The sequence below is a fragment of the Salarias fasciatus genome, chromosome 6 (assembly GCF_902148845.1).
Source record: "Salarias fasciatus chromosome 6, fSalaFa1.1, whole genome shotgun sequence".
Lineage (NCBI taxonomy): Eukaryota > Metazoa > Chordata > Actinopteri > Blenniiformes > Blenniidae > Salarias > Salarias fasciatus.
Genome location: NC_043750.1, coordinates 33,052,154 through 33,075,886, shown reverse-complemented (window position 1 = coordinate 33,075,886; position 23,733 = coordinate 33,052,154). Strand labels below are relative to the sequence as shown.

At 43.5% G+C, this 23,733-nt stretch overlaps 2 protein-coding genes across 2 annotated transcripts; one reads left to right on the top strand and one right to left on the bottom strand.

The window, feature by feature from the left end:
- Nucleotides 1-3,643: 3,643 nt before the first annotated feature.
- Nucleotides 3,644-5,068, bottom strand: LOC115390880 (dexamethasone-induced Ras-related protein 1-like). The gene is made up of 2 exons (XM_030094922.1): nucleotides 4,408-5,068; nucleotides 3,644-4,188 (listed from the first exon to the last, which is right to left on the bottom strand). Exons 1-2 carry the CDS (start codon nucleotides 5,030-5,032, stop codon nucleotides 3,644-3,646), a joined length of 1,170 nt encoding a protein of 389 aa, XP_029950782.1. The 5' UTR covers nucleotides 5,033-5,068.
- A 2,174-nt stretch (nucleotides 5,069-7,242) lies between these two features.
- LOC115389832 (MYCBP-associated protein-like) lies at nucleotides 7,243-18,289 on the top strand. Its single transcript, XM_030093402.1, has 17 exons — nucleotides 7,243-7,276; nucleotides 7,376-7,482; nucleotides 7,572-7,749; nucleotides 8,161-8,276; nucleotides 8,375-8,525; nucleotides 8,758-8,870; nucleotides 10,801-10,922; nucleotides 11,258-11,366; nucleotides 11,898-12,090; nucleotides 12,208-12,395; nucleotides 12,488-12,634; nucleotides 14,231-14,329; nucleotides 14,413-14,555; nucleotides 15,567-15,694; nucleotides 15,781-15,890; nucleotides 16,804-16,959; nucleotides 18,167-18,289. Exons 1-17 carry the CDS (start codon nucleotides 7,243-7,245, stop codon nucleotides 18,287-18,289), a joined length of 2,217 nt encoding a protein of 738 aa, XP_029949262.1.
- The last annotated feature ends 5,444 nt before the right edge of the window (nucleotides 18,290-23,733 follow it).

Genomic DNA, 23,733 nt, shown 5'->3' with positions numbered 1-23,733 from the left:
CCATCTACAGGAAAGCCTGCACAGTTTTCAACAAGTGATCACAATGTTGTAGTTGTTTAGTGTATAAGGTTATGTGTCCTGGTAAAATAAATATTTTCATCCGCAGGTTGTATGATATGGCACATAGCTATGTAATTATCATTGAGGCTGATTCTGTATCTGTTCTCTGCTTGTTTACAAAAGGAAATGATTTTAAATGTTTGTACTTGCTTAAGTGAAAGAAAAGTAAACGTTTTTATTTGTTATCATGTCATTAAATAAATGTTTAGTACACTCTGCTGTTGAGTACAAGCTACCACAAGGTGGCCACATAGCTGTTTTTTTTTTTTTTTTTTTTTTTTTTTTTTTAATCGAGGAGGTCCTGAACAAACTGAACATCATATACCATCAGTAAGAGGACTGGATTATCATGTACCTGCTGGCAAATGTATGCTCAATCCCCTCTAAAACAGCCCCCTCCCTCTGTTTCACTTCCTCAGATTACAAAACATTTTCCCACTTTATGTGAGCAACCAGCCAGCTCAAGTTTCCAAAGCTTCGGGTTTGATGACCGACGTCCAGGGCCAGTCAGCCAACAGGATTGTTGATGGAAATGGTTTTATTTCAACACATAACTGATTTAATCGCACTGCAGGACAGTTTATGAGGTGAGACCCATTGAAGTGAGACAGAGCTTCATCCACGGGCGGCAGGTGTGTGTTTGTGTTGGTTTGACTGCTGTCGCGCCGTGGCGTGACAGGTCCCCGGCCCTCCCTCTTATCTGACTGTCCTGATCTTGTGACTGATCGGACTGTTGACACACACGGCTCTCCACACAACAGCTGAACATATATTTCCACGTTGTGCTTTGGATCAAGGAGGATCGTGAGCTGATATGATGAGGCGGTCGGAGACGTCTGGTCACCGTCCAGTGGTCAGATATAGGACGCATGAAATCCTTTGAAACTAAGCGTGAAAGTCTGAGTTTGTAAAGTCAGAGTGTTTCAGCTCATTGTGCAGGATATCTTCTCTCTAACCCAGAGTTATATGGGATAAAGAGATTGTTCTACAGCAGAGAAATGGTCATACATTTACAGTTTAAATCAGACTTTACATTTGGTTTGTCATTTCCTCTGCATCATTAAATCTGTGCTCTTCCTTTTCTCCTCCTGCTTCTCGGCTCTATGACAGCCTGCAGTTTATCCAGGATTTCTGCTCAGGACTTGGCGAAACGAAGACTTTTAACTCCAAACCTCTCTTGATGTCTGTTGCTCTCATCCGTCCATCCATTTTCATCCATTCTGTTCATTCTGAAAATCTCAGCATCTTCACCTCCGGCTCACTCTCTTGACTTTGAGACACAGCTTCACCAAATCCACCCTCTAAACCTCGTCTTTCACTCTTTCTGCTCTTATTCAGACACACGTCACCCACTGATGTCCTCCCTCTCCTTCCTCTTCTCTTTCAGCACCATTCATCGCTCGGGATGCTTGACCCCAAGTAGTCGAACTCTCCTTGAACATCTCCTCTCATCTTCCCCTTTCTACCTGCCTCCCTCACATTGTCCTTTATTCATTAGCTTCAGATGCAGTTCTGCATGGTCTCTGAACAGTGCTTTGTGTGTGCAGCGTCAGAGTGCTGAGCACAAAGCAACACATCCAGTGAAAACCAACAACCCCTGATAATTGTTGCCGCTGTTGAGTGGGAAAACAACATCACGTTTCGGGAGAGCGAGCAATATCTATGTACAGTAAGTGTTGTTGTCTGAAAAATCAGGAAGAAAGGGAACATAAAGGAGTCCTCCTCACGTGCACGCAGAGACGCAGAGCATCTGTCCAGGCCACAGTGTTTGCTGCGCATGTGTGTCCCTTCGTTGTGGCCGCATCGATTGCTTTTTACAAAGAGAAGTGCTACAGCACGTGCGTCCAAGTCACCGGGGCCGAACAAGAAGGGAAATGGCTGCGATCCGTGCAATGTGAACTCCCGGCACGCGACAGCCCACACAGTGCATGGAAAAGTGAGATCAGGGACGGTAAACAAGCACAAACTGTGATTAAATCTTGAAACCACGGCCTTTACGTTTGTGAAATATTCCTCTTCTCATCTTTTCAGCTCTCTTCTGCCTTTGGCAAACACTAATAATACATTTCTTGAACAATGTCCTTGGTAATGTAAAGTCTCTAATTAGTTTTGAACATGTTATTATTAGAGCTACATTACTGACTCCATCTGCATCCTTGACATTTTTTGCTGAATGACAATAAAGATGATCTTGAGCCTTGACATAAATATATGAGAATGAATGTATGCTGTGAGCGTGCAGTTATCACATTTAACTGTATGAAAATATGAAAGGCTGAATTTTTCTGAGTGTTTTCCTCATAAATGAAGGGGTCATGACCGGTCATGACTCACTGTAAAGTGTCCGCTCTGACCAATCTGTGGGCGTTTTGGATGCGATGAGTCAAGACTGCAGCTTTCATAGCTGTATGTGGCGCTGCAGGCTGCTGGAAGCTGGATGCTCGCAGTGCTCACTGCTCTGATGGCCGAATGGAGGAAAAATGTCTTATACATATAATTCTGCATTTCATTAGCTCCTCATATATTATTCCTTAGTTGATACTACTGCGACTGGCAGGTCTTTTCACTCAAACAACAGGTTGTGGATGTTGCCCTCTATGTGTCCTTCATCCTCTTTTCTTCGGTTTGTTCAGATGTTATTACTTATCACAATATAGTCATTTTTTCTTCATTTTTTTTTACAATTGCACTCACTGAAAAAAAATGAATATAGTGTTGTCATCAAACTTGAAGTATTAAAAAAGGGCGGCGGGATCTCTACTTTAGATGTGGGTGTATTTCCTTACCTGAAAAACTGTGATTTTATTTTTTACTCATCACAAATGCCCACATAGGAAAGATAAAGCCTTAGAAGGATAAGATAGTGTGAGGTTTGCTGCTGACTAAACTCAAAGGCAGTGCCCATGGAAACCCACCCACAGAAAACCTCCTGCATGAGGAGAGGACAGCCTTCACAGAGAGAAAAAAAATCAGAGATTCATCTGAGGACATGGTTTCTATATTATTATTAAGATGACAATTAATATCCTTGAATTTTCCTACTTGTTTTTCTCATTAGTATTTTTTTAAACAATTAACTGGTTTGTTTACATGGTTTCATTTTGCTCGAAACATCATCTTTTCCTATCTTGCTCCTTTACTCATGGAGCTGAGTGTCTGCACATGGTGGGTTACTTCTAAAGTGCAGCGCGGAATTATAAATGTATAAACTATGGCAGCTGGAAACTCTGATTTTAATGTAATGTGTGGGATTCAGGCAGTGAACTCCGGGCATTCACGATGCTGGTGTTACGCACATACACTCATATGCAGAGAGTGAGAGAAAACAAGAGTGGGCGAGGAGAAGAGTTCCTTTCTCACAGATTTCTGTATATAGGTTATGTAACTATCAACAATAATGAAACCATCATGCTGACTCAACAGCCTCCCACTTTTTCCTTCAGTTGTTTGGATGAGTGTGCGTGCCTGCTTGCGTGTGTGGACTTTCTGAATTTTGGCATGAGGCTAAAAAAATAATGACAAAATGCGCCACATCTTTTAATGAAAAAGGAAAAAACAGTGCTTTATTTGTTGATTTCGACGCTCATTGAATGTAACATTTCTCCATCCCTTTCCCGGGCTTTCTCTCAGTTTGTGGGCCAATAACTTGACGGAGGTCTGTGCGAAAACTGGGCCGGCGCGCCAGCGGGTACAGGGTGCCGCAGGGGTCGTCTCTTCCCGGCGCCTGGCTCCCTCTCCCCGCCACCCGGCCCGCGCGCATCGCCTGGTACGAGCGCAGAGACACCTTGCGGTGCTGCGACGGGCCGGTCTCCGTCGGGAGCCCGCCCCGCTTTGCGAGAGTCTCGAACACTTTTTCAAGATTCGTGCTGTCTTTGGCCGACGTTTCGAAATAGGCACAGTCATCTCCGAGGGCTTGGAGCACCTCCGCCTTGGATACTTGTCGCTCGGACTCCAGGAGATCCACCTTGTTGGCGCAGACCACCAGAGGGACGCGCGGCTGTGCGCAATGCTCCGGAACAGACGATCTGCTCAGCTTGGATTTGGCTGTCAGAATTTCAGTTCGCAAGGCGCACACCTCTTCGAAGGAACTCCGGTCATCGAGACTGAATACTAGAAGAAAAATGTCTCCTGCAAGAATGAAAAAAAAAAAATACATTAGCTCAAAGCCATGGTTGTTTTATGTACGCAATAATCACGCTGACGACAGAAAACGCACGGATTACGCATGCAGTTATCACTACAGACAAGATTGTTTCAGCCATTATTACAAAAACAAAAGAAAAAAAACGGGTTTTTTTTTATTATTATTATTTTCAAAAGTGACATCAGGACGAAGCGAATACGCACCAGTGAGGATGGACAGCCGTCGCTTGGCCGGGAACTCTCTTTCCCTGGAGGCATCCAGGATGTCAATCTGATAAGTCTCTCCGCGGATGCGAAACAGTTTTCTCAGGAAATCCTCTGAGGTGGGGTTGTAGTCCTCCACGAATCCATCCCGCAGGTATCTTCTGAGGATGGATGTCTTCCCAACTCGCGGCGCGCCGAGAACCACGATGCGCTTACAGTTCTGCGGCTTGGTGGAGTAAGCAGGATCTCGTCTGTGATCTTGACTAATCTGGTGCTGCTGGGTCTGGCCGTGGAGAACCAGCGCTGCCAGCTGATCCAGAGGAGATCTCTTGCACGGGTGGCCGCTGTTGGCGGCGGGCAGCTGCCTTATCGCTGCTCCCGCGCGCGTCTTCTTCTCATGTCTCCACTGAGACGTGGCCACTTTGAGTAAACCCAAACCCGCTTTTATCCCCGATGAAGTCAGGTGCTGCGATGCGTTCTTGTAAGCCAACAAGACTTTGGAGGAACCGGCGCCGCACTGCGCGTCCACAGTAAACTTGGGACCGTCCATGGTGGGGCATTTGAGCTGGCGCGGCACGGGCATGGAGGTGGTCGGCGCGCCCGTGGCGATGCTTCCGACTTCCATCGTTTGAAGATGGTGTTCAGCGATGTGCGTGTGTGTGAGTGTGTGGCGCTTCACGGGCCGACTCCGGCTGAGTGTGGCTGACGGCAGCTGTCTTTATATAGCCTCTCACTGGCCTCCGTCCCCGGACTGACGCGTCACGGTGACTGACAGGAGCGCGCTGCGTTCTGGACCAGAACAGAGTGTTATGAAAAAAAATAAAGGAGGGGAAAAAAATCTCTCACCTACACGCACACACACAAACAGACGCATGCACGCACAGAGAAAAACAGGCATCACGCACGGAAACATGTACGCACGCACAGAGAAACGGACACGCACACACAAGTACCATTATTATTCATATTGCCTCCTGTCTGTTTGAATGAGGAATACTGTTTATCTTTCTTTCAGGGACACGAAAACAATCTTTAGCGACGAACTGAATCTTTATATAAAGACCTTGCGCAAAGCAAAAAAGAAAAACAGTAGTTTTTATTATTTGAGGACAATGATGAGAAGAAAACAGCATCAAATTTTGACAAATGTGAAGATAGATAGATAGATAGATAGATAGATAGATAGATAGATAGAGTGAGCGAGCGCACAGGCTCGTGCTGGCTGGCGTCTGTTGCCATGGCGACGATAGCGGAAGCGTCAGTTAGCCTGTTAGCTTGTTGAGTTCGCAGTGCTGGCGGTGTGCAACTTCTTGACTTTTGAAAGAAGGCTTAAAAGGTTCTCAGGTCAGCTCCGTCTCTCCGTGTCTGTCCGTCTTCTCCTCCGTGACTGAAGGTTCGTCTCCGTCTTTGCTTTAATTGAGAGAAGCGCTTTTCTCCACAACAAGTTTCATTAATGTTTCTGAACTTCAATATGGCAACCTATGGCTTAATAAAAAAGATCCTGTTGCTTTAATGTTGTTTTATGCTTGTCTAATTATGTCAACAATGGCTGATTTTTCCAATTAACATAACTTTGAGGCTTTCTATCTCCAATGACTACTGTATAATAGTATACCATGTGATTGCTTATAGTTATAGAAACTAAACATACAGAAGACCAAAAGGAAGGAAAAGATTGAAACCAAGAAAGACAAATGTCACATGCAATGCAAAATATCTGAGAACTTACAAGAAAAACCGGCTGGTTATAAATGTGCTCCGAGATGTTAGAAAAAATATTACTAATACATGCAGCCAATCAAGCAACTAATTGATTTTTCTTCTTCTTCTTCTTCTCCTTCTTCTTTAAATGTTTTTAATTTGCTTTACTGATTCTTTTGAATTTGACCCATCCTTTTTATACTAAACTGATGATTTTACAGTGCAGCCCATGTTCAAGGATTCAAACCAGCAGCCTTCAGGTGACAATCAAGGAGTAATAAAACCTCACCATTAAATTATAGGGAACGATTCTTTATCATACACTATGACAAATTCTTACCATGATGAGAGCTAAATGCATAATAGCAACCATTCTCACAGCAAAAGAAATGGACCAAAGCAAACACTTCAGTTAATTTTAAAAAGTATGTATAAAAAAAAAAACAAAAAAAAAACATTACTTTATTGACAGATGATGTGGCTAATTTTTTGTATCAATATTTGCTGAAATGTACTGACTATAATATTTCCTTTCCATTTTCATTTATACATGTGTTCTCTTGTAAATACAACATTTTTAAATGGACTTTTACAAGCAGAACAGGAGTGGGACAAGGGAGGCAATACCTTTAGTGGAAGAAAAATAGTGTCAAGAACGATGACTTTTCACTGATTGATTTGACATTATGCAGCAATGATTTCTTTCCTCAAGAAAACCAGAGTCAGAAAAACTGTTTTTGAATGGAATCTTTAAAGAAAAACCAAGGACAAGTTATTGTTAATGTGCTAATGTAAAACATACTCAGAAACTGATGCAAAAGAGAAACCAGACTGTGCATGTGAAAATTGATTTAAGTGGAGATCATTGAGGATCCAGGATGCCAGTTTGTCTTTACTCTCCTCTAGATACCAAGAAGCTGAAGAAGCTCACACCAGGAAGCACAGTCCTGAAGACACGGATATCATGAATAAAGCAAGCTTATTTCATTTATAGCCAAGTTTATTTTCAGGAAAGGATTTTTGTTACCTAAATAAAATGCAAACATGTCTGACACATTTCTTGTTGTTGTCTTTTCTTTATCAATATAATGACAGCCTCTTGAAATACCACATTCTCCAGAGACACATGAGGATATGGACTCTGACTCTGAGCCTGCAACCTGCACAGGTCAGTGTCTTCCATTCACACTCATGTTAGAGTAATGCACATTCCAGAGACGGTTCCTATTGCAGTTGTTTTAATTTCTGTCTTCTCTGCTCATCCCAGGACTTCAGCGACTTCGGTTTGACAGCCAGGGAATGCTCCTGCCGCACTGCATCCTGGGCAGTTTGGAGGATTTCAGAAGCTGCCTCGAAGCCAGAGGAGAGACCGACGTAAGTGCAGAACATCTTCTACACAGCAGATTAACGAGTGACACCAACTTTACGGCATTTGTAACCCAAGCTGTCCTCTGTTCTCTCAGTTGGTAAAGCGAATACCGAAGTCGGTGTCAGATTCCCTCTCTGAGATCACTGAACGTCCCCGCTCAAAAACACTGAGAGACAGGAATGTTCCGGGTCACAGGAACAGAGAAACAAACGCCCTGAACCACTGGGACACACATATGGAACATCGTCGACGGCAACAGAGCCGATTATCTGGTGGGCAAAAGCTCTTTGGTAGAAGAGGCTTTTTGTAGTGAAGAAAAGATACTGATGAAAGCAGAAATACTAATTGAACTTTTTACTCAAATGCCGGATTGAAATCACAGGCTCTGATGTGGAATCATAGTGCAAAAAAATGAAGAGCTGTATTTATTTCTCAAGCTCAAAATTTCCAACCGTTTAGCTGATATTCAGCAGAAACAATATCTCATCCAAGTCTGCTTGTTTTGTGTGTTTCAGATATTAAGTAAATGCCGTTTTATACAGACCAACTACATTTATTATTTGTCTTTGACCCTTTAACTGCAGTTTTTTTGCTGTCAAACAAAACCGATTTTGATGAAATTCATCAAAATAAAGTTTTTATGGTTTGCATTCAGGTCTTGTTTTTCTCTCCTTCATTTCAAGGATTGCTCGACAGGCCAGTTGAACATTTGCTGATGAACCAAGCGAACCATTTCAGAGAAGCACAAGAAGAGAAGCAACTCCTGAGCCAGGCGCTGCCGCTCATCCAGTCTGGTTATGTATGCTTTCCTCTCATGTCCTCCCAGTTTGATAACTACATTTGAAACCAGTTTCTCTGCAGATATTTTTTTTTTCCGGCGTGCTCTCACCTCTCAAGGGTTGCCGTGTGGGCAGTGAGTTCTGGAGCCTCCCACAGCGTTATGGAGATGAAGTGAGTGGTATCACCGCCACTCTGACTCAAACTGAACTGGGGAGGCGGAAAGCCGTCACACGTGTGGGGCAGCCCAACCGTGTGCGCCAGGAGTCAGGTACGTTCAAGCTGCATCTCAGTTTTTGTCTTCAGCCTCATTTCCAACCTGTTTCCAAACTCTAGAATTTGGATAAATTGCAAAACAATGTGATGCTTTATACACTGTGCACCAAATGAAAACAAATAACTGTTTAACTGTCAATAGCAATGTCTTAATGTTCACTGAATCTATTCCTGCCTGACACTACTTCTGTGGCTTTAATGGGATTTTTTTTTTTTCCATTGTGTAGGACTTCAGTGTGGTGACTCTTTGGATCCAGTGTCTCAGACTCAGGGCCGGAGATCATACCTCCAGCAGCAGTTCCAGCAGCTCGGCGAGCTTCTGTCGGACACCAACAAACCAGTAAAGCTAATTATTTTCCAGTTTTAAACTGTCAAAAGTCTGCAGTCTTTAGCTTTGGATAAAAATAATTTCATTAAATTAAATCAGACCCTTTATAGATTTCATGATAAGGTAAAGTGAACGAACATAGAGCTGACTCTGATCATTCGCCCATGGCTGTATCAGGATCACACACCACACGCTATCACAGGCCAAACACTCGCATTCACACGTCGGGACATTAAGGGTCACCAGTTAGGCTCAGATTCAGTATTTTGTACTTTGGGAGGATACCTGAATATCCATTAAAAACCCAGATATGATTAGTTAGCACATGCAAACTCCACATAGAAAGATGTTCAAGCCCAACCTGTGCTCAAACCAAAGACTTTCTTGTTCTCAGGTCAGCGTGCTAACCACTCCACCACAGAGCCAGTCTCAGCTACGATCAGCTGGATGTTGATATGTAACATCTGATGCCTTCAGCGTAGTTTCTGCAGTAAAGAGCCACTGCAGGCTGTCAATGTAGAAACACGATCTCATCTTTTTTTGTATATTCTTTAACAGATTCATGCCTGACTTTCATTACAATGAACTTCTTGGAAGAAGTAAATTGCTAGATTACTGTATCCTGCAGCAACATGGAAACACGACTGTTGTCATCCAGAGTATGGTGCAATTTTGTTTAGATTTTCTCCTGAAAAGGAGCTAAAAATCTGAAATTCAAGCCCACAACTTTGTGTTCAGTGTTCAGTTTGTGACTAAACACAAACATCTTCAGTGTTGAAGGATTCGGCCCACTGAAGCTGCTCACACCCACAGTTCGACGCTCAGGTTGTTGCTTAATGAGTCTGTATCCTCACAAGCAGCTCGCCCAGGCACGAATACACACCGACACACTCCGAAAAACTGCTCGCAGATCGGAGTGCAAATCACACATTGTATGCGATCGCCTGTAAAATGTACATTCAGGGTGCACACATGCATAATGAGATGAAAACACAGAAAAGGTACGGTTATGAAAGGTGGAGTGTGCCCAGTCATACAGATGCACCGTTTAGATCTGCAAGAACCAACAGGGCCAAAAGAAAAGGGACAAAGCGGCCTCGCTGCTCTCTCTCCCTGCATCACAATGACTCCATCAGCGCAAAGAAGCAGTTGTGAAGAAAACACTTAAACCCAGATGGACTCCTCTGCACAGCCAGTTCCCATTTGGAATCAATTACACCCCAAGGAACAGGTGCTGATTATTAGGAGGTCTTCAGAATTCATGCTTTTTGCATTTTCTGCTGCTACACATCACACTTATGTCCACACACACACACACACACACACACACAGGCTGGACATACACACTTTTTTGTTGGCAAATTGAGAGAAAATGGGTGGGATGTGATTTGTCGTGAGTGATGTGGCCTCAGGGCCCGAAGGACGTTCTGGCAAACGGACAGAAACAGATCGTCCTGTCAAGCAGGATGATTTGTCCATGGCTGGGTGACAAACACGGAAAGAGAGCGAGATGATTGGGACGCTCGGAGCTTGTTTTGACAGCAGGCGCAATTACAAGAGGCGTAAAGAGAAATGTTGAGAGAGCCGAGCCCAGACGTGAAGAGGTTTGGAATCAGAGGGGAACATTAGAATGGGTTTACTCCCGTCCAGCTCGAAAGCGTTAAAGTGGAGAGCAAAACATTACAGTTAGTTTGCCGCAGAAAAGGTTGAAGGACATTGCTTGAACTCCGTTATGAGCTTCAGTTTATTCAGAACTGTGTTCTGTGTGGGTTCCAATGACACCTACTTTTTCTCCTCTGTGAAACCTTTAGATATGAAGCGATGCAGAGCCTTGACCGCCGTCCAACACACAGAATAATACTGTTGAATACACATTTTGACCTGACCCCATCTTTCAAAACCACGTTTTTTTGGGGGGTTTTTTGTGGTAATTTACCTGCAGGACGTCAGCGGGCTGGAGGTGATTGGCTCTGGAAAGCCGTTGATCACAGCGTGTCAGAGTCGCTCGGTGGAGAGGGAAGTAAAGGAGAAGGAGCTCAAGGACAAGGCGGAGGAGAAGCAAATGTAAGCTGTCTTTCTGCACTGCGGTCCAAATTCTACTTTTTTGAAGACAAGTTTGATAAACTTATCTTATCTGTGGCTACTTTGAAGGTCAGTGCTTGATCCCATGGCTTTTTATTAAAGGAGATGGCTGATGAACTGAGCTCCTACATGAAGAAATGTACCAAACGAGACACTGCATAATGCAGCTATAGCACAGCATACTGACCTGTCCTTCACTGTGTCAGCCACAGGAAATATATTATGCAAAATCATATAAAGATGACTGTATTTCCATATTTATACAAAACTCAAGTTATTTGTTGTGGTTGATCCTGCTCTCTCGCTGTCATCTAAAGTGATTCACTGACGGACGACCACGACGTCCAGTCAGAGCCTCTCTGCATCCCTGCCTTGAGGTTTTCTGGCCAGCTTGCTAACTGGACAGGAAACTCTGCTACCAAACAGGTATGAAGATGTTTTTATTCAGCATGAATTCTTACTGCATTAGAAGAGAGGTAGGCCTTTACTCAAGTCTGGCTTTTTGAGTTACTTCTGATTTCTCTGATCCACAAGTGAGCTGAATAAATAAAGGCTAATCTATACACCGATTCCCTTCCTGGACCGCCGTGAGAAAACCCAGGCGAGCACAGGGAGAACATGCAGCTCTAACCACTTCCACAGCATTCTTTTTAAATGCCGTTGCAGCCTAACTGATGTTTGAATTGCCACATTGGTCAGAATAAATAAAAAATGACTACTGATGTTTGAACGCAGCAGAATGGCCTCAGCATCTACACTGCATTTATAGAATTCATAATGTGCAAATAAACACCAGATTAAATTCAGCAGCCGGTGATTCATTCGCCTGCAGTGATGTTATGATCTGGCTTCACAGACTCTTACTGACTATGTTTTGAAGGAGTTGGTGAATCATAACTGTGTCTTTGTGTCATAATTCATTTATTTTCTTCTCTGTCTTCAACACTCATTCATCAGGGAGAAGTGGGAATCAGCAGCACAGTAATGTTTGAGACCTTGACGGGTGAAATAGACATTTCCTACCTGGAGCTGCAGAATGAAGGCAGCACCGTCGTCTACTTTAACTGGCAGAAACTTCCCAGAAAGCCCAGCTTCTGTATCCTGCCTTCACGCACAAAGAAGTCACCCTTCTACTTTGATTCTTCCCCTGGTAAACGGCCACACAAATATAATCTCACACAGTTTGCGATGATGATGATGACGATGACGATGACGGTTCATCATTTGATTCCACCAGCACTGAACGGCTCTTTTGCTTCCCTCTCAGGCGTGATCTCTCCGGGTGACACACACCTGTTGGAGATTATATTCACGTCAGAAGAGGCAGGCATCAAAGCTGAGTGTTGGCAGCTCAACACCCATCCCCTGCTGCTGCAAGGAGCTTCCATCCAGGTGACACTGAGGGGCGTGGCCCTGCCCCGGGACCAGACCAAAGATCAGAGGCTCTTCATAGAGGTACTGCTGGGGATTCTGCCTCACATCCAGCCGTGATACTCTCACTAAAAGCTTGCTTTTGCTTCCGTTTTATTGTTGTTGTGTGTGAGCAGAGCAAGCTGGAAGAAGTGGTGGTGGTTAAAATGTGTCAGTCTATTGTGGATGAGGTGATGCTGGGGGTCCAGTCCCCAGAAAGACCCGCCTCTCCCGAGGAGCTCTACATCACTGAAGAGCAGCGGTTCCTCATCCAAAACCCCAAGGTGAAGACTTACTGGTTCAAGCAGTTTCCTTTCGTAACGAAACTCTTCTGTGTGGTGATGAAGGTTGTTGATTGATCGGCGAACTCAAAGAAGCGTCCTCTAAAAAGTGTTCCTCCCGCATGCGGATGTTTCAGTTTGACGATGATGTGTCATGCATTTCAGCCAGAATATTCTTTTGTTCGTGTTTATTTCAGACTGAATCTTAGTCACGCCAACTGATTCAGTGTCAGATAGCTGGCACTGTAGGCGAGAGTCTGATCAGGCCAGGATGGCTTCCCCTCCTCAGCTTCCCCGTTCATGTCACTGCAGTCATAATCACATAAAAACAATCATTAAATGACAAACTGTCAATGTAGTCTCTGCACTATACAGCAGACATGTTACATTACCGTACAAACCCAGCTCTGGCTGGTTTTATTGAGGCATTTTCATAATAAAGAAAAAAAAATCTGTTAAGATGACTCAAAACATGTTACTCATTTTCATATATTTTTGTAATTACATCCCTCAAAGTCATACGTTTTTAGTAAGATAGTGCTAAGATGTTATCCATCAACAACCACAGAAAACACTGCCCACATTTATCAACGTCTAGATGCATAAGGACATCTTTCAGGATGTAAACTCAGCATTTCCAAAACACAGATATTAGCACTCACACACGGGAATCTTTAAACTCTAATTGGAGGTTAAAGAAGATCAAGTATCTCAGTGTTACAATTATAAAATTGATTGATTGATTGATTGATAATCATTTAAATTAACATTATACAAAGCAAATTATGAGAGTTAAATGAAGAGTTAAGAAAAAACATTGCCAGATGGTCAACTTACGACTGGATTTTAACTCAAGTTAGATATAGATATGAAATAGATTATAAAACAAAAATCAATAACCAAGGCTCCTCTACTTGTTCCTGTCCCTGCCAGTAGAGGTCCCCCAAACTCAATCCATGCTCTGGGATAAACTAATTTCTAGGTTTATTTGAGGAGGCAAAAAGCCAAGAGTTAAATACTCCCCAGTTACCAAAAGAATAAAAACTAAAAGAATATTTCTATGCTTCTCAGTAAAGACACCTTTCACATTCGTGGAATCCCAACTATACATCAGTGTGGAAAGTAAAGAAACATTACAAAGTATAAAAAAAAAAGCACACGGATTCAAGTACACCATTTATAATGGAATCGTGGAACAAAATAATGAGAAAATACAGAAATAAACTTGTTAAAATGGTTCACATTTGACAGTAATTTCAAAACTGCTGTGTGTGATGAAGGATTTAAACTGTGGGCAATGACAGGAAAAACTCACCTGTTATCAAATCACTCTGACTGCAGGGCTTTGATCAGTGAGGCAGCTTTCAGGGCAGCATCAACAACTTTGTTGTAACGTGTCCGTTATCAGAAATCTCCTGAAAAAAAATCTGTGTTTTCTTTGAAATTTTTACAAATTGCTTGGTGGTTTAGCAGCCCGGATTAGAGCCTCGTGGGTGCCATTTTGACCCGTGGGCTTTATGTTGGACACCCCTGCTTTAGATCAATGTTTGATTCAATTTCTGTTTCCCTATAGATATTTTGTAAAATGCATGTTCTCAGTTGCAGTTTGTTCATGAGCCAGTGCAGAATCTGAAGAGACTGTGGGATGAGGCGAGTCAGGGACCCTCCTGGGACCTGTCTGTTGATTCTCTCCGGCTGGTAAAACAAAAAACTATTTCATAATACTGCAATAGACGAAAGCAGAATTAGTTTATTCCTTTTTTTTCCCCCCCATTCTTGAGGCTGTGCTGTCTCTGCCTGATGAAGAACCGTCTGAGAACTCTCTCACCAGAGAGGAGGGCCTCGCACGGGTGAACGCTTTGCTTCTGCAGCTTTCTGAATCTTCTGATCTGAAGCACCACCACCTATCAGCGAGCGTGATTGGGTGAGGCATGAACACATTAGCTCCTGGATATTGATGGACTGGCCATGTGGAAGTTTAGAAACAATCTAGAGCCTCCTGTGGAGTGGAGACACCAGAGTGGCTCTGATCCTGACACTGACCCACAGCTGGCCGGCCTCAGGGCTCCGCGGCCTCCAGGGGGCACTACAGAATTGGGGGGAGGGGGGGGGGGGGGGGGGGGGGGGGGGGGGGGGGGGAACGGGACAAAATCAACATTCATGATAATTATATTCAAACTAGTCACTACTATTTACACTTAAACTGAAAACCATGTCCTACTATTCCTGCTTTTAGCAGTTGATCAAAACTATTTCTTTTTCACACCTTTATGCATCTTTATATACATTTTTAATCATAGTTTGTTTCTTTGTTGCAATTCAATGTCCAAAGCAAGGTGATTGTTTTAAGCTTTAGATCATTGCTGAAATAAAAAATCATTATTAATTGTTATTTTTCTGAAATACCATAATATCTGTTAATACAGCATAACTGAGCATTCCCACACATATTAAACAGCAATTTACTGCTTCTTTGCGTCTGCTAATCAACAATTTACTGTGATGACAATATAGTTGTATCTAATCTAATATGCGTATTTGAAATAATACATTGTGTATTATATCCATATGCATATAGATATCATGCATCTACCAGGCTTTTCTTTTTTTCATCATCATTTCTATGTTATTTTAGTCATGTAGTTTTGGTGATGTGCTTTCTTATAAGTTAAAGACGATGGTAAAACCACACTATAGAATTTCTCGCTGATAGAAGGAGGCACCATGTAAAACCTTGTCTAGATTTCCACACTGGGCTCTGCTCTGACCATTTGGTGAATGATCTCTGCAGCAAAAAGGGCGGCTTTTCTGTTCCAGTCCATCCCTTCACATGAGTCATGTAGCTCTGCTTTCATAACATCTTGCTCTGCAGCACACTACACCTGCTGCTGCAGCCAGCCCCAGCCTGACAGCGGTGTGTTGTTGCCCCCTGCAGGCAGCAGCTGATGGGGAGACTGCTGGAAGAGATGGCTGATGAAGCCACGAGGCTCAGGAGCCTGCTGGGCCTCCCACAGAGCGAGACGTGGACTGAGAGAAATGATCAACCTGTCGCCTGTGACGCTGGTGAGACTCACACACTTTGGCTCAGGCATGGGCTGGATGGTGTGGGTGATGGAATTGACCCATTTCTACCTTGTTTTACACCACAGATTCAAATAAAGACGAAGAAAGTAAAGAGAGGGAGAGTGGGACAAGATCCACTTTAAAAGATGACAACAAAGGAAAGTCCAAGCCCTCGATTGTTGACAAATCTTTTGAGGTGAGAGGAAAATGTATTTCAGAGCATGATCTCCGTGTGTGACGAATATCCATCACAAAAACCTGAACATGTTCAGCCACAGAGTGGCAGCAGAGTCTAGTGTGATTTTCACATTTGAATATGGATCCTGTTTCATGTACTGTGAGAATGACTTCAGCTGATCCAAACATGAATCACCTTCTCCACTCGACCAGGCTCCTGCTGCTGTGTTACTACTCACCGTCTCCACACAGCTTGGCCACCTACCGGCTTATTTTCACTGATGCATACATTTGCAAAGTCAAGTTCTGATGGCCATGCTGTTTTACATTTAACAGTTATTGTGAATTCAATTATTAAGGACCCAAACTAGTCTCTGTATAATTTCCTTATGAAATGTAAACTTGTTACCACTTCATTTTATCGCATTTGCCTTTTCCCTATTACTGCCCAACTCCTACACTGCTACATTTTCCACCATCCACAGCATTTTAAAATGAACCCAGATTTTGCTGACTGATTTTCTCGTCTGTGTGATGGTTGAGTCATATGAAAAGGTACACAGCCTGTTACTCCCAGGGTGCCATGGTAACCCGGCACTGTGTGAAAATGTGCTCCTGCTCCTCGGCTGTGTGAAGTCTTCGCTCCTGGACTGCTCTTAGACGTCCGATACAAACACACACACACACACACACACACACACACACACACACACACACACACACACACACACACACACACACACACACACACACACACACACACACACACTCAAACAGCACAGGACACTTCATGAATGTGGAAACTGTTGTGCATGATTTACACAACATCGACCAACCGAACCTGTCACCCAGTCTCTCCTGCCAGCTATGCTGAAATCTTCACTTTTTTCTATTCTGAACTCTCCTTGTTTCTGCAGGACACCAAGAAACAGGGAAGAAGAAGAGAGGAGGTGGGAAAAAGCTCAAGGGCCAAGCTGGGGAGCGAGTCGGGCGTACCGGCTGATGCCTGTTCAGAGATCTACAGCGAACCAGCTCCAGATGTAAACCCAGAGCTGAAACTCATTTACACAAGGCTTCTGCACAAAAAGGCAAGTATGCTATCCTCTGAAGGCAATGCATTATTGTGTTATTTATTTATGCTCAGACTGTATAAAGAAAACCTTTAAAGTTTAACTTTAAAGGTTATTATTGCACTATTTTATGTCCAGGGCACTCAAAATGAAATTAGGCTGTAAGAGACCCTCAGTTAAAATGTGTTTGACTCCCCTGGTCTGGAGAATTCACCTCTCTTATCCAACAACATGCTGGTCAAACTGCTGGTCATTGAGAGAGGCAGTGATTCATGGGATAAGGTGATCTAGTAAAGCAGTGTTTCCACTATAATCCCCATCATGTTGAGCTTAAGTGATGCTGCAGTCTCCCTCCCTAATATCTAATTCACCACAACATTACAGGGGAGCAAACACTGGTGGACACACCCGCTCTTTCATCTGCTTCAGATTCCCAAAGGTGTCTTGTTGCAGTTGCCATGTGCCATTCCATCTTTCTGACAAAGCCTTGGCCTTCTTCCTGTAATTCATGAGCACATTTCAATCATCCATCCTCGCTCCAGCTGGAAAAGACCCCAGCCAATCATGGAAGACCTTTGAGAGGTCACAGTTTGGACACAACATGTCGTCATCAGAAATAGTCATGTGTTATATACTGAGTACAAAACATGGAGGGATACGCAATAAATAATGTTTCGAAATGCTCAAAGTGACAGGATTTAAAATGTAAAAGGAAAGTCAGATTAATTCAGATAAATTCACAAAAGCTGGGTGATTGACTTAAGATTTAATCAAGTGAAAAAGAGCCTCAAGCACAAAGACAAACATCATCTATTTCAGGTTTTTTGACAATATTAATATCAATATTAGGCAGGCTCACTTTTTAAGGCTCATTATGTGTACTGTTGTGGAAATTGCTTCTATAGTACAGAGTAACTCATATATATATATATATATATATATATATATATATATATATATATATATATATATATATATATATATATATATATATATATATACATATATATATATATATATATATATATATATATATATATATATACAGTATATTAATATAGTTTGTCCATTCTTATTCCAGAGGCAAATCAAGCCCTTTGGGGTCTTCATGCTGTTGCCAGATTAAAATGGATAATTCATCTTTATTAAATTCTGTCTCAACAATACAAATCTGCTTTTTCTTGTGCGAGTGTGTTATTTCGATGGTTCTCTCTGGATGTGCCAGGTGTATGCCCTGATGGAGGACCTGCTGGACTGCCTCTGTGACCTGCTGGATGAGGTTAATGCGGGAGATGAAGCAGACGCTGGTCAGCTCCACGAGATCCTGCCTCTTACGTCAAATGTGTGATTCACGCTGTTGTCAGATCAATAAACTGGTATTTATCCTGCACGGGAGTCTGAAGCGACGCGCGTTTCTTTCCTCATTCACTCCCTTTAAATCCCGGGATGCTCCTGTCCCCGCCTCCCTTTACGCGCCCGGTTGTGATTGCTGTGCGTGCCTGGCCCGTGTGTGTGTGTGTGTGTGTGTGTGTGTGGAGTGTGTGTGTGAGAGTGAGTGTGAGCCGTGAGCCGGGCTTTATCCTTGTCCTATGCGGATTTGAGCGCTGACGGTCCAGGCCGGGATCCAGGCTCCTCCTCAGTCCCGATGCGGAGGGATCACTGCGCTCCTCCTGCTCAGCCCATCGCAGGACGGGGCTGAAACACTGACGCTGAGGATTTTGGAGAAGGACGGAAAGGAGAGGAGAGGAGAGGAGGAGAGAGGAGGAGAGAGGAGGAGAGACGCGATGCCGCTCCGGGGACGGGACCAGAGATGAGCGGCGGACATGGTGAGAGGCGCGTGGCTGAAGTGTGGATGTGGCTCTGTCCTGTCTGTCCTCCCGTCTTTCTGTCCATGTAAAGACGGCTCCTGCTACACATGGCAGCCCGCACAGGGAATCCACCGCAGGAGGGGGCGTGTGTGAGGGGATGGGGTGGTGGGTGGAGGGGGGGGGGGGGGGTGCAGACCTGGAAAACATTCCCAGAGACACTGTGGCGCAAATGTGTCCAATGTCCCCTCCCTTGATGGACCTGCATGTCTCCACCTGTCTCATCACCTGGGTTTCGGCTTACACCTCAAAATACTCACGACGGCTCGCACAAGCGCGCGTGCGCGTCCCTAAACGTGGACGACGTGGTGACGCAAACCAGCAGCTTCATGCATCAAACCCACACTGCTGGGTGTAGTATCCTGATACATGCCATGCATGAAGCCTCTGTTTGAATGATTCACACACACAGACACACACACACACACGCACTGCCAGCTCCCTGGAGATCCGAGCATCACCAGTTAAGTGGATGGGACCATCTACATGCAGCTGCTCTTGAATTAGTAAATGTGGCCCACAGAGGTGTTGTTGGAGCTGCTGCCTGCACCCATGAGTCATTTAAATGAAGTGCATATGGCTGAGTCAGAAGAATCTACCCATGTCTCAGGCTGTAAATCCTCCACGAGGCTGTCGGAGAGCGTCTTTTATTCTCAGAGCACACCAACCGATAGTCCCGTTGCTGTCCCAGTGATAGAGCAAAAACCCACAGTGTAGCCTCAGAGAGTGAATTAGCTTCAATGTTTTATATTTCTGTTCTACTGCTCCACATTTTGCAGATTGATATATTCAGAGGCGGAGTGTGGGTCTCAGTACAGAGGGGCCGGAGCATTCTCTGGCCCTTATGACAGTAACTTTACCATTCAAACAATCCCTCATGCTACCATCAAACAACACACTAATGCTCACTTTTATTGAGCCAAGCAAAACTATATGCCTCAGAAAGCAGAATAAAGTCACAAACCAGTTCACAAACTTGTTCTGAAGAACAAATACACATACGCACCCGCGCACACACAGACACATACACAACTACAGCCTGACAGCTGTCAATCTCAGAGCGTCCGCTGTCCATGGTGCTGAAAGCTCAGATAAAAACTCACGGGCTAAATCTGTACCATCTTTGATACAGCTTAAATATAAAATGAACACAGCTGCTCTAAAATTACACAATCTATTCAGATAGATACAGACACAGCTATCTATATCTTTTGGAATTCACGTATATTAGAAAAAAATAGACTCGGCGGTCTCTTATAGTTGAGAGCAACACAAGGCACATTCAGATAAACCACACAGCATTCAGACCAGACCATAACCAGACCACGACATTCTGATAAAGATAATATTTTTGAAGGTTTCACTGACTCACCAGTGGCTCCGATGTTAGGTTTTGGGTAGTACCGCTAGCGGCTAGCATAGTGTTTAGCATACTGTTGAACTTCCCTCCAAAGAGTTCAGATCAAGTGCAAAAGAAAAAACTCGTTCATGCCGCGCAGCCAATCAGCGCTGGCTTACAGCTCTGATGCATTCATGGACAGTCGTAATGTAAGAATTGTCAAATTCGAGCCCACACTCATATGCGTATACCTTCTCGCACACACTGCAGATTTTATTATAATAATTTATTTACGAGTAAATATGAACACATCTCATGAAACGGGGCCCTATGACCTTGTGGGCCTGGGGCGACTGCCCCCTTGCCCCCACTCTGGCTCCGCTACAGGATATATTGAATTCAACAATGACCTGCTTGGATTGCTAAGAACAACAATCACATGCTTAATTCCAGGCTCACTGAAAGGCAGATGTGGTGAAAATCAGTTCACACATGTCGTCTGTTATTGGTATTTTTAAACTTGCACAGTTTCTTTTAGATTGAGCTCATCTGCTTCCCCTGTCTGCTTGGCTTTTAAAACTGTGGCACACACACACACACACACACACACACACACACACACACACACACACACACACACACACACACACACACACACACACACACACACACACAAAGATATCATGCTGGAGTGAGGATCAGATAAGGGGAAACAGAGAGCAGTTATTTCAAAGACATACAGAGACAAAAGCAGCTGCTCACAGCCTCCGTGTGTGTGTGTGTGTGTGTGTATGTGTGTGTGTGTGTGTGTGTGTGTGTTCTCGTATTTCTATCCTTGTTGGGGCCAAATGTCCCCACAAGGATAGCAAAACGTGGAACGACGTGCCTTGTGGGGACCTTTTTCCGGTCCTAAGTAGGAGAAACAGTGTTTTCTTGACCATGTTGTTGTTACTGAAAACAGTAAAAGTGCAAAAACATTTCTTTAGGGTTAGGCTTTGTTGTGGTGTGGGTTAGGGTTAGGGTAAGGGTCAGGGTTAGGGGCTAGACATGAATGGGAGTCAATGGACGGTCCCCACAAGGATAGAAATACAAGACTGTGTGTGTGTGTGTGTGTGTGTGTGTGTGTGTGTGTGTGTGTGTGTGTGTGTGTGTGTGTGTGTGAGAGAGAGAGAGAGAGAGAGCTGAAGATGATTGTGCAGAAAGGTGATACTGGCTGAAGTTGCTGAGCAGTACTTTCTTTTTGTGCTCTCTCTCTCTCTCTTCTCTCTCTCTCTCTCTCTCTCTCTCTCTCTCTCTCTCTCTCTCTTAGAATTGTGCTCACATGTTTGTCCCTGCGTGTACTGACCATCTCATGTCCTCTGTGTTTCTGCTGTTTACTGCTGTTCGGCGCGCCTCACTTGTTGGGGAACTTTTGGGACAAAGCGGTGAACAGGAACACTGAAATCACGACACGATGAAAGAGAAGGCTCCGCTGTCAGTTGATGTTGACATGCGGGCATAATCATTAATAAACCATTAAGTGGAGACTATATGCAACACATCTGGTTCCATTCTTATCCCGCAAGATGATTCTATCAAAATAAATTCAGAACTTCATGTGTTTCATATATGTGCTTTTCGTTTTGGGAGACAGAAGGCATCAGGCATTCGATGATGATTGATGGAGGATTATAGGTAACCAGTTCATGTTTCTAAATTAGGTTCAATGAGCCACAATCTCAAACAATTACAACTAATAAATCACCTTTCTCCTTTGATAAATATTCTGGAAATGATCTCGTAGTCTGCAGAAAAGCTGTCTGTGTGCTACACTGATGTGTTTCACTGCAATCTGAAGTTCTTGTTTTTTAACAATCTCTGGAAAGACATGCTACTGCTCATCAGTTGTGCCATAACACATGGAGGGTAATGATTATTTTCAGATGCAGTTGCAGCTGTAAATTAGGAATAAACTGTAAAATGTAAATGCTACTGTGGTTATGTGCAAACATACACTGATATAAACATTAAGAGGAAATGTACATGTGTACTTTTATCCACATATCCCTGGGAGTTTCTCCTGACTTTAACCACCTATCTACACTCTTGAATCCTTTGTGAGCCTCAACTTTTGTCCAATATACCTAATATATTCAGCACATCTAAACACACAATGTAGACTTCAGCTTACCCAGAAAAACAGTTGTGATAACACAGTTTGCTAAAGTTGTGGACTTTTTGGCAGAGTAGAAGCCTAAAAACAGAAAAGTCATCTGTACTTCATTGTTTTGATTTTTTTTTTTTAATGGTAAATAAATGTCATTACACATTGTCAATGTTTCTGCAGGCTCAATGAGGAAAAGAGTAGATGGGAACATGACAGAGTTCATCAATTCAGCACTTTTTCAAACCTTTCGGTGATTGTATGACTGATGAAAAGAGTTGGGTTTGGTGCGGTCACCCCAGTTCAGCTTTGGATTAGTGGGTTAATTACGTTTCATGTCGTCACAGGCAGAGGAGGAGGCGTCAGAGGAAACCTCAATGATCAATTCCCAGGGATCTCTTCTGAAACATGAATTAGGAAGAGTAAATTGGGTTGCAAGAGAGTCCGTGCACACACACCATGTGTATATGTGTGTGTGTGTGCACACAGCGGCCTGAATAAAATAAGCCACAAAGAAGCTTCATCAGACACCTGAGTACCAGAGCTTTTCTGCGGCCTACTTTCAGAGATCGGGCCCCAATTTCAGAGCCGCTTTACCCACGTCTATCATCTGTCTTTCTCTCAGTTCACAGTGTTCGTGCTGATTGTGATGGCCGAGACATGAATCAGTGGTTGTTACAGTGAAGTGTGAGTTTCACCAGGTAAAGTCATCCAGATTGAAATATTTTAGTAGACTCTGATCAACAGAGTGGTGCAGTGGTGAGACCAGGGGTGCCAAACATAAAGCTTGTGTGCCAAAAGTGGCCTGCAAGAGGCTCCAATCCAGTCATTCACTCAACCAGGGACACTGTGAAAAAATTTCAAAGAAAACACAGATGTTGTTTAAAACAAATTCTTAAGAGTGGCAGAAAAAATACAATCCTGGGACCTAGACTGAGACACGGACGATGCTTCAAGGAACCCAAGCAACCTTGTTGCCAGTAAAAAAGCCTCGAAGCCATGCTAACAGGGAAACTTTGTAAAAACATGCATAAAGCAACAACTACAGAAGGGTTTTTTTTTTTAGACATTTTAGATCTTTGCATCTGAAGTTATCGTTAAAATTTAAAATGTAGTCATTTTTTTTCTGTTTTGCCTTGTTTTTTTGCAATTACACAGACTTTTTTGTCACATATACTCTGAGCCACAACAAGGAAAAAACAATAATCTAGCACTATTTTAATTGTCTGGCCCACTCAAGAAGAAACTGGGCCTTTTGTGGCCAATCAGCTAAAGTTTGACACTCCTGCTGAAGGTCTTTCTGTGTGGCGTTTCCATTACTAAGGAATTTTCCCCTACAGTCCGAAGGATGCAGGTTTTAAGTGGTTGGTGTAACAGACTGTAGGTGTGGATCCCACTGAGAGAACCTGTCGATGGGACCGGCTCTCTCCATAAACATAAGTAAC

What these genes read in the sequence shown, in the direction of transcription:
- LOC115390880 (XM_030094922.1), bottom strand. Translation starts at nt 5,032, where the DNA reads ATGGAAGTCGGAAGCATCGCCACGGGCGCGCCGACCACCTCCATGCCC. An exon ending in ACGGCTGTCCATCCTCACTG is followed by an intron (nt 4,189 to 4,407) that starts GTGCGTATTCGC and finishes TCATTCTTGCAG; the next exon opens with GAGACATTTTTCTTCTAGTA.
- LOC115389832 (XM_030093402.1), top strand. Translation starts at nt 7,243, where the DNA reads ATGGACTCTGACTCTGAGCCTGCAACCTGCACAG. An exon ending in TGTCGGACACCAACAAACCA is followed by an intron (nt 8,871 to 10,800) that starts GTAAAGCTAATT and finishes ATTTACCTGCAG; the next exon opens with GACGTCAGCGGGCTGGAGGT. An exon ending in TTGTTGACAAATCTTTTGAG is followed by an intron (nt 15,891 to 16,803) that starts GTGAGAGGAAAA and finishes ACCAAGAAACAG; the next exon opens with GGAAGAAGAAGAGAGGAGGT.